General features: G+C 37.5%; 2 protein-coding genes across 2 annotated transcripts; one reads left to right on the top strand and one right to left on the bottom strand.

Annotated features, from left to right (window-relative positions):
• Positions 1-248: 248 nt before the first annotated feature.
• Positions 249-4326, bottom strand: LOC107862143 (NF-X1-type zinc finger protein NFXL1). Its single transcript, XM_016707611.2, has 2 exons — positions 4102-4326; positions 249-3972 (listed from the first exon to the last, which is right to left on the bottom strand). Exon 2 carries the CDS (start codon positions 3921-3923, stop codon positions 513-515), a length of 3411 nt encoding a protein of 1136 aa, XP_016563097.1. The 5' UTR covers positions 3924-3972; positions 4102-4326; the 3' UTR covers positions 249-512.
• A 2729-nt stretch (positions 4327-7055) lies between these two features.
• On the top strand, positions 7056-9073 carry LOC107865868 (acyl carrier protein 1, chloroplastic). The gene is made up of 4 exons (XM_016712060.2): positions 7056-7368; positions 7592-7684; positions 8474-8599; positions 8778-9073. Exons 1-4 carry the CDS (start codon positions 7300-7302, stop codon positions 8898-8900), a joined length of 411 nt encoding a protein of 136 aa, XP_016567546.1. The 5' UTR covers positions 7056-7299; the 3' UTR covers positions 8901-9073.
• The last annotated feature ends 1237 nt before the right edge of the window (positions 9074-10310 follow it).

The raw sequence follows: 10310 nt of genomic DNA, 5'->3' as shown, positions 1-10310 counted from the left end.
CATCTACTCTGTAGGACCACCTTAACTCATGGGCAATTATGTGTGCTATGCAAATCTTGTCATCTCGTTGTCTACATTTTGCCATTGACATATCGAACTGTTTGTGCGGCCTCATTAAAAGTGGAAGAAACAGATGAGGGCCTTCAAGGTGTTGTTTCCATGGGACAGTTAGCATGACCATAACCCTGTATTTTACTAATAGAAGCAGTCTCGGGTGAACAAAAAAGCTCATCATATCGACACACAAGTCACATAAAGGGAAGATTTATAAGTCTGGGTTTTACTAATTGTATCAAGCAGCATCTTAAAACACTAACTGAATGGTACATTACACCAACATGAGCCTATAACATTTGCCCATTCTGAACCATGCAACTACTAACATTTTCCCGAGTTGTATTTTTGAACTATAAAGGAAACAGGAGATCCTATATAAATCAACTCCTGTCTGAGCACTTAAAAGAAAAATAGAAGAAATATTGGACAGCAAAAATATCTGCATTTCCACACTCTCAATCGTAAGCCTTGTCCCAATCGTCCACTACATCTGCCATATCACCGACCCCTACATGTTGAGATTTGGGAGACGGAACTGAACCACTCCCTTCTGGCAGAGAAATAGGTTCCTTCATCGTAATAGACGCCCTGGGCAAACTGGAAGTGATTTCAGGCTCTAAGATACTCCACCTATTAGACGAGGCAGTAGATGGAGCTTCATTCACCCTCCAGGCGGACGGGGCTACTGCTAAATCATTTGGATTCTTGGACCATTCTTCAGCATCCCATGGACTCTCCCTCAAATGAGGCTCCTGGACTACAGCCTTCTTCCATGGATTACCCTTGAGAGCTGCAACTCCTCCCCCGTCCTTGACTGCTCCAGCAACTCCCCAAACATTAGTAGCGGCTGCCCCTGCTGATGCAACACCACTCTGAGGAACCACAGCAGCACCACAATAAGCTGACCCCTGGTCTAATCTTCTCATAGCTGTTGCTGCTCGGGCAGGATCACTGAACACAGCCAAGGCATTCTTGTCATTCAACCAGACAAGCTCGCATTCACCACCAAACCTGAGAACTAACGCACTAATGTCTGCATCTCTTGGCAAGTCAAACAAAGCCACAACAAGCCTTGGATCCATATCCACCGGCGTATCAAAAACAGCAGGCTGAGCAATGTTATTGACAGTACAACCTTTGGCACCAAGTATACGAGTTGGAGCTTTAGACTTGGGTGTAACGTGAATAACGATGAATCTCTTGGGTTCCCAACCAGCTGCATTTACTGAAAGCTTCCACCTTGCAGCTATCAGTCTAACTGCATCCCGCTTTTCCTTCGACATTGGGCAAAAAACATGAACTTTGAGTGCGTTAACTCCTCCTCTGCTCCTGCCTAGAACCAAAAATTTGCACCTCTCCTCTATAGACAAAACCCACTTGGCGTCACGCCTAAGAAGATCCCCCAGCACTTCACAGACAGCAGCATTCTCACCAAAATGGAGGGCCTCCAAATTTGGGGGAGTTATACCAAAAGCATCAGAAAGAACCTTTTTCTTCTCCATCTTTGCACACTCATCGTCACAAATGAGCTTCCTCTGACCAAGAGGAACCTTCTTCCCATTTGTTTCAATAGGTTGAAGAGGTGAAGGCAACTTTTGGATTATAGAAGCTTCAAAAACATGATCAACCACCTGACCTCCAGCATCACAAGGAACATTTGCTGTGATCCGGCCACAAGAACAAGTAATAGTAACTGGAAACTCACATCTAACATCCGGACATGGCGAAAAGGGGTGACAAAGAGCACTACATGTGTGCCTGCAATCTCTTCTAGGAGCACCACACGTCTGCCCACAAGAGGCTCTGGAGCCGTTGCTGGGTCCGGCAGTAGCATCACATGGCGAAGGATGGCAAGTTCTAGCACACGCATGCAAGCCACACTGCCTGGTCTTCCCACAAATCTTGTTGCATCTGATGTCCTTTGATCCGCAAGGTATATTTCTCAAAATTACATGTCCACCAACGCATTCCTTTGCTACAGGAACAGCACATGGCAAGCAGTCTCCAAAATGGCAGCTGTGAGTAGGTGGGTGGCCACAAGGCTGAGAAACCGAACATGGCAACTGACAAGAAGGAAGAGGTGTGCCACAAGGTAGCGGAGGAGGGATTGATGTTCTCCCACAAGCACAAGTCAAATCGGTGAAAATTGTCTCCAGGCAGGGAGGGCAGTGACCACTGTGACAAAGTGATTCGCAAGAATGTTGCCCGCATCTAAGCTTCTTCTCACACGGCATTGAACAAAAGTGAGGATTCCAGCCATCAGTGATGGAATTTTTTGGATTAGAAAGAGGGCAACATCGCTCACTACAACGATGTCTTCCACAATTCTTCTTCTGCCCACAAGGTCTATCACAAGTGAACTTCTCATCTTCTGACTGTGTTTTGTAGCACTCCACTGTTCGGGAAGTTGAACCACAGCGGCAACGTTGAGTCACAGGAACAAGACATGGTGCACAGTCCCCAGAATGACACACAGCTTCACAGAGATGTACCCCACACCGAAGGCTTTTACCACAGACCTTGGAACAGGTTGGAATTGGATATAAACAACTGTGCCTTTCTTCTTCCAATCTAGTTTTACCGCAACAGCACGTCTTGATCTTGCTTGGCAACAAGGCACAGTCCCCACATGGCCCTGGATGGCAGAGCTCACGACAGATGTGGTTTCCGCAATTAAGTTTATTTTCACAAGCTGAATTGCACGAAAAGACGCCATTCTCCATCTTGATATCTCCCTTGACACCCATGTCTCCACAAAGAACAGCCTCTGTTTTCTTCTTACAAAAGCAACAGGCATTCACAACAATTTGACAATGGCCACAAGGACCAACATGGCAAGTCTTTTCACACCGATGACGCCCACAGTCAAGAAACTTACCACACTGCTGTCCGCAGGTAAGAACGGACTTCCTATCAGAGCAGCGAGTGGTAATAACTTCCTTACCGCAGGGACAACTTCTAGCTGGAGCAAACGCCTTGCAAGGTGGACAAGGACCAGGATGGCATTGTAAGACGCAAACATGAGGGCAAAGATCCTCTTCACTCAGACCATCCCCTGGAAGCTCCTTCTCAAGCTTCTTGCCACAAGGCTCACCACATGAATGTGGAGTCAAGTACAAATCTGAAGGAGGTTCTTGCCTCTTCCCACAAAAGCAAACATACCTGATGTCCCTGGATGAAGTAAGCTGAACTGATTGACATCCCGGGCAACGCCAATTAAACCCTTGATTCTTATCCGCAGAGGTATCAACAGAAGTAGGAGCTCTTGCCCATTTCTTGATACAACTAAGATGAAAAATCGAGTAACAGCTCGAACACGACCACATAGCCGCAGACCTCCTCACCATATCATAACATATCATACACTCAACATTCCCCTTCAACAACTTCTCCTCAATTTCTTGCACGAGTTGAGGCAAATTAGGATCCTTCACCCTTTCTTCATTAACCCTCCCCCTAACCGCCCTTTCCACCCTATTCTCCTGATAATTATTATAACCCTCTCTTCCCCTTCCCCTTCCCCTCTCCCTCCTCTGATTCCCATACACCCCCCTATTAAATTTCGGTTCCACATAACCCTGATTCCTATTTCGATTAACTTGTCCAACTGCCACATTCTCATTTTCCCTTCCATTTCCCCCTGAAGTTGAAACATCCACACCAAACCCCGGAATCACTACCGCGGCAATAGGGGCAGGTGAAAATGAAACAGCATTGGTGACATTAGATCCTCTAGCTACCCACTCACGACGAGCACCACCACCTTGAACAGGATTACTATTATTATTATTATTGTTATTTCTACCAGGACGATGATTACTGTTGTTGTTGTTATTCCTTCTATTGTTTTGTGCAGGAAAGCTCATATTCTGACTTGAATTTCCTATAAACCTATCCAAATCCAACGACAGATTGCTATACACACACAAAAAAAGAAAAAGAAAAAACGAAAAGAAAATTCAGAAAAATTGAGAAAAAAAATCAGAATTCAATTTCAATAATTTGAAACCCTAATTAATGAAGAAAATGAAGATGTTTAAATACCTGATTCGGTAAAAAGAGGGTGAACGGATCGAAAAACGAAATTGAGAAATGCAAGTTTTTGGTGTTTTGGGAATTTTGCGGAGAGTCTGCTACTGATATTTTCAATTGGGGAAAAGGAAATGAATAAATAGGTGGTCTACAAAGTTCAGCCTTGGTGAACAAGGGAATGGACCGCTGACATATTTGCTTGGACAACATCCTTGACTATTGGTAGGCCTAGGGGGTAGGTCGGTTCTAATCAATTTTTTTATTTTTTATTTTGAAAAAAATAATAATTAAAGAGTTGATACATAATTTTTGAAAAAGAAATAAGAAGAAAAGAGGAAGTTTGAGTTTTGTGATGTTGATGGAATCATAAGCATAGTTCTTGTTGAATACTTTATGTTAATTAAAAAAATTGTAATTACTAAATACGTTTTGAAAAATTCCACGCTAACTGTAATGTTTTTCAGATGCACAAAGTTTTTGACAGATCGAATGGACTAATTCTAATAATTTCTGGAGTTTTGAGGGTAAAGTCTTGAATTTGATTGCGTTGGAGCTGTGGTATGGTTTATATGATTGGTCAATGGTTTTCGTCTTGGTTGAGAAATGATGGAGGTAGTTGGTGTGGTGATGGAGTGGCAGCAACACAAAAGGTGAAGGGGATCGAGAAAAGGGGATCTTTCAATCGCTTAAAAGAGGTATAGCACGTTTCACAAGTTAGACTGATTGTTCTCAAATGTACAATTTTTTTACGGATCGAATGAACATGCTGTATTTTTTTTTTTTGTTTGTAACGTCTTGAATTTGACGGCGTTGAGGTTGTGGTAGGGTTTCTATGATTGGTCAATGGCTTTCGTCTTGGTTGAGAAATGATGGAGGTAGTTGATATGGCGATGGAGTGGTGGCGACAAATAGCAGAGGAAGGAGATGGAGAAAAGGGGATCTTTAACTCGCTTAAAAGAGGTATAGCACGTTTCACTGGTTAGATTGATTATTAGATGCTTCGGATCTTTAACCATGAACATGTTGTAAACTCTAGCAATTTTTAGATCCTTTTGTAATGTTTTTGAATTTGATGATGTTGGAGTTCTTCTTGATCGAAGAACAACTGAGTTGCTGAATATGGTGATGGAGTAACAACGATAAATAGCATGTGGAGGAGACGGAGAATCAAAAGGGTTTCACTTTCTTAGAAGAGGTATCATACACGCGCCATGTCTTGTTGGTCGTTTGTATTTAATTGATACTTTCTTAATTTACATAAAATGTCTGATATAATGACTCTCTTAATTGAGGTATTTATATTAAAAAAAGGAAAAAGTTAGACAAGATTGAGGGGTCAAGTATGTATTCAACCAAAAGGTTGACTAAAACTATATCAAACAAACTTAGAAACACATTACATACAAACACATACAGATGAAATTGGGAATGGAAAATAGATGTTATGAATAGCTTGATAGATTGTGTGGCCATATATCATCATATGGTCCAATTCCATTAAAAAATGTTTGAAGAAATTTTGAGGCTTAAGATTCCAAAATTCTGCAAAGTTCTATGGCCCAATTTGCTTTGCGAGCCCCAATGACCCGTTCAGCCAGGCCCATCAAAAGTTCCACATTTATAGCCCGAGTTTGCTGATTTATAACAACTAAAAATTACACAAATACACAACTTATGTTTTCAATATTACAAAAAACTTCAACTCCCTAAACATATTACAAAATTCTAACATATACACAGAATACTATGTATATGTCAGTTATGTTATGTATATTAATAGGAAGAGAAAGTAAAGTAATTAAAAAAGTGAGACTTCCAAAAGGGTTGGTATTTATGTTATTTATACTAGTAACAAATGTCTCTTTATAAAGTTGGTATAATTTAGATTGTATCATTTTTTAAAAGTCGTAGATCGAAAACAGTTTTCCTACTTCTGTTTGAGGCAGTGGTATAAATTGTATATATTACCTCACTTTGTGGAAATAGTATTAACTCTATATGTTTTACCCTCCTCAACCCCCCACTTTGTGGGAATACCCCACTCAAATCTAATATTTGTTCATATGTTTCTCAATCTTCCGGACAAAACATGCAATATCGTCTAGCATTTGGATAACTTATGAAATATTAGACCATGATATAACATTTTTTAATAACATTTATTTTCATTTTGCTAAAAATAGATGTTTAAGTTGTGATCTGAAAAGTTCATAAAGTGTATGAAAAAAAAAATGAAGAGGAATATTTAGTAAATAGTTAGCCCTGTAACTAATGGAGATCGGATGATTCGTACGAATAGATTATTTTTGATTGTTATTTAACGTTTGTCTATGAATTTGGCAACTTTTAAAAACGACTTTTTAAAGTTTAATGAAAAAGTTTCAGATTAAAAATGTCCTTGCGTTTACTCACTATCTATTAACTCACACATCATCTAAAACTTATCATTTTTTTCTTTTCTAAACCTCATTTATTTATCTAATTCATCTCACTCACAATGCTTAAATCAGAATGATGACATTCAAGTGATCATGATAAATATGTAGTACTTTCGTTCAACCAAAATTATCATCTTTGATAACTCACATATTCTATCTGATTATCATGATTTTAAATTTCACTCATGATATTTAATCTAAATTTATCCAGTTGTTTTACGTCTCTCTTTATTTCTTCTGAAGAAAAATTAGGAGGAGAAGGTGTTAAGCCGTTGCTCTAGAGGGAGAGTCAGAATTCAATGTTGTAGAGCTAAATTATAGTTTTTGAATTTAATGAGTACTAAATTAATAATTTATACATATTTCTTGCTCAAAATTATTGAGTTCGGCCGAATCCGTAATTCCGCCCCCTAACTGCACGTGGTCAAGTTGAGAAATGGAGAATGGAAACAAAACAACATTAGCTAGCAAGCATCCCCGCTATGTCACATAAAGCAACATGATATACAAACATCTCTAATTTGGATAGGATTTGCTGGTAAATATTCACCAACCACTTGATGAATCTTACCTCTTTTTTTCAACCACACAATTTAATGGAAATGTCATTTGTTTTGTCAACTTCCATGCACTACTAGTATAACTATTGCTATGCCTTTTTCTACTTTTCTGGATAATGTTCAAATAATCAGTCATCTTAATTTGAATCTTGAAACAAACTAAATCCCTTCATTTCTTCTCTGTGTTTCTCATTTTGTTCTTCATATAATAAATGGCTAGTGTTTCAGCTAATTGTCTCAGATTTGGGTGTTCAGCCAATCAGGTCTTCAACATATCTAAGGTCAAGATTACTAATAATTTCATTAGTGCATCATACCTCTCTATAACGGCCGAATTTCATATTATGTTATATTTATTGTTTTATGGACAACCTTTTGCTATAACAGTCTAGAAATATTCAAGTTAACACTATGTTATAAAGAGGTTTGACAGTACGTATTGTATTGTCCATGAACTACTTCATTCAACTCCTAATTTTGGGTAAAAATTACATGACTGTGCAGATAAGCAGAGGTGTGAAGTTGGTTTCTATGGGTTGGGGAAGGAGTACTGCTGGTTTCCCTTCTCTCAGAACATTACGCCTCCGCGTCGCAGCGGTAAATCTTCTTCTCCATTTCCATTTTTCTGTACATAATTAACATTTTGTTGTACGATGGACTTTTGTGGTCTGAACCTTTCCCGAACTCCGCGCATAGCTGGGAACTTAATGCACCGAGCTACACTTTTTTTTAGTTAGCATTTGTATAAGACAACTATGAGTCCTAAAAGAATAGAATGAGCAACTATACTTATTGCATACCTCATTCATTGACCTTGACAAAAAGTTATATGTGGCAAAATCTACTCTCTTACTAACTCTTACATTTGTTCAGGTTTAAACAGGTTAGGTTATGATCTATTTGTTGACCTGATTATTCAAAAGATTGAATTCGAAATTAGTCATCAAATTTTTTCACTATTTCATCTTCCTTCGAATGGGTAGATGTTTTTATTCCTATATTCATTGAGATCTCAAGTTAGACATCTCAAACATAATCGTGTTATTGGCAAATGACCTTTGCGAATGCCCTAGAAGTGCTCTTCCTTTGGTGGACCCAAACACTCCCTTATTATACTTCTGACTTTATACCATATCCATTCCTTCCGCCGGCACTTATAAAAGTAGGGAAGCATGGTGAGATAGATACACGTTCAATCCTGTAGCAGCTAGTTGTTCGACCTTTAGTCGTGCTAACTAGTGTAACGTATCCAAACATACAAAATCAAAATCAACTTTAGAGATTTTGGAGTTGCATAAATTTGAAAAAGAGTTGAGCTAATCATTTAGAAAAATGCATTACTAGTTTTCACTCTTTCGATTAATTTGATACATTTTGCATGAACAGGCAAAGTCAGAGACAGTTGAGAGGGTAATAAACATAGTGAGGAAGCAACTGGCTTTACCTCCAGACACTAAAGTCAGCCCTGAAAGTACGTTCAATAAGGACCTTGGTGCCGATTCTCTCGACACTGTGAGTACTTTCTTCGTAGAATAAGTACTAGTGACAGATGCAAGATTTTCACCAAAACAATTCAACCTCTAGTTAATATGTATATTTTTTTTTTTAAAAAAAAAAAAGAAGATAAAATTAACCTTATATATACAGAGTATGCGAACGACCTTAATAAGTGTTTGTGACGCTTGACCAGGTGGAAATTGTGATGGCCCTAGAAGAAGAGTTTGGGATTGCAGTAGAAGAAGAGAACTCAGAGAATATTGTAACTGTCCAGGATGCTGCTGACTTGATTGAAAAACTTGTTGAAAAGAAGTAAGACATTTTTATAATAGGATGGAAAAATTATGAGAGTGAGTTTAATTTAATTAGCTCAATTTTTATGGATTGATTGTAATTCATATTCTTGGATTGTACCCTTGCTATTATTAGCATTCTTTTTGCAACATTTTGTATTTTTGATATCTGAATGATGATGACTTTTCTTTCTTATTGTTTTGGTGTTAGATTTACAATTGTATTAATTATTTGTTGAATAATTATATTACTTATCTAATCCTTCCAACGTTAATGCTGCTAATAAATAACATACAATTAATTTTTTGCTTCCTAGTAATATTGCCAACTGTGACAAAAATGGAGATGACCGTGGAGTGGCCATGATTATTAATTGTATGAAATTAGGGAAGGGTTTATTGTTTATGAAATTAAGTTTTGATGGGTTGTTAGTTCGAATTAACTTGTTGTCATTGATCATCAAAGTTATTTTTTTTTATTTCAAAAGTCATCTTGTTTTACCTGATTCGTTTTAATTGTCATTTAAGAGGAGTTTTATATTTTTCAAAGAGAATTAATGATATGATAAATTTATTTTTTAAAAAAAATAGTTAAAACATTGGCTTAGAACTTGTACCAAATGGAAACAATCAACTACTCAAAACTTTGACACGTCACTTTTAAATCAAATATGAACAATTTATATACAACTCTGAATTTCCGTAAACAAAATCTTCGAGTCACCGAAATTATTGTCCTTTTCAACCAAAATAATTTCAATCAAAATCATTTTGTAGATCTCTAGCTTTCATTTTCCAGTACATGTCATCATTTTGCTATCACATAATTTCATAGTACTAAAAAATCATTATATTCTATTTTTGCCTTCTAGATTTCCAATATCTTCTTCTTATTATTTGTTAGAGTATGTGATCCAAATTTTATTGATCCGATCTTAAAAATTCACAGTACAATCTATGTTTGAGATTTTTTTGGGGTCTGTGGTGGTAGCGGAGCTTAAAATTTATTTTTACGCACATATTATATAAGTGTGATTTAGTGAGACAGTTTATATACATCATTGAGACTTTTGTCTCCTTCTTGTATTCTTCTCCATTATAGTGAATTTTCTCCTCCTCTGCCCGTGAATTTTCCCGTCAAGGATTTTCATGTAAAATCTGCATGTTCTTCTTGTTCTCCTTCGTTTTGTGGTATGACTTATTCTTGTCCGTTTCTATAACATTATTATTTTTACCAAGTTTATAGCCATCTTAAATTCTTAATAACGACATCTATCTATATATATTATAAAGCAGAGGACGAAGCACAAGAAAAAGCCACATGGCAAGTTATGGTTAAGCCACGTGGCAATTTTTAGGACAAAACTATTGAGTTTGTAATAAAACTTTTGTATTAAAGAATATTAAAAAATTGAATTTGAAAATAAAAGAGG

The sequence above is a fragment of the Capsicum annuum genome, chromosome 3 (genome assembly GCF_002878395.1).
Source record: "Capsicum annuum cultivar UCD-10X-F1 chromosome 3, UCD10Xv1.1, whole genome shotgun sequence".
Classification (NCBI taxonomy): domain Eukaryota; kingdom Viridiplantae; phylum Streptophyta; class Magnoliopsida; order Solanales; family Solanaceae; genus Capsicum; species Capsicum annuum.
Note: the sequence above shows the minus strand (reverse complement) of the source record. Positions and strands in the feature narration are given on the sequence as shown.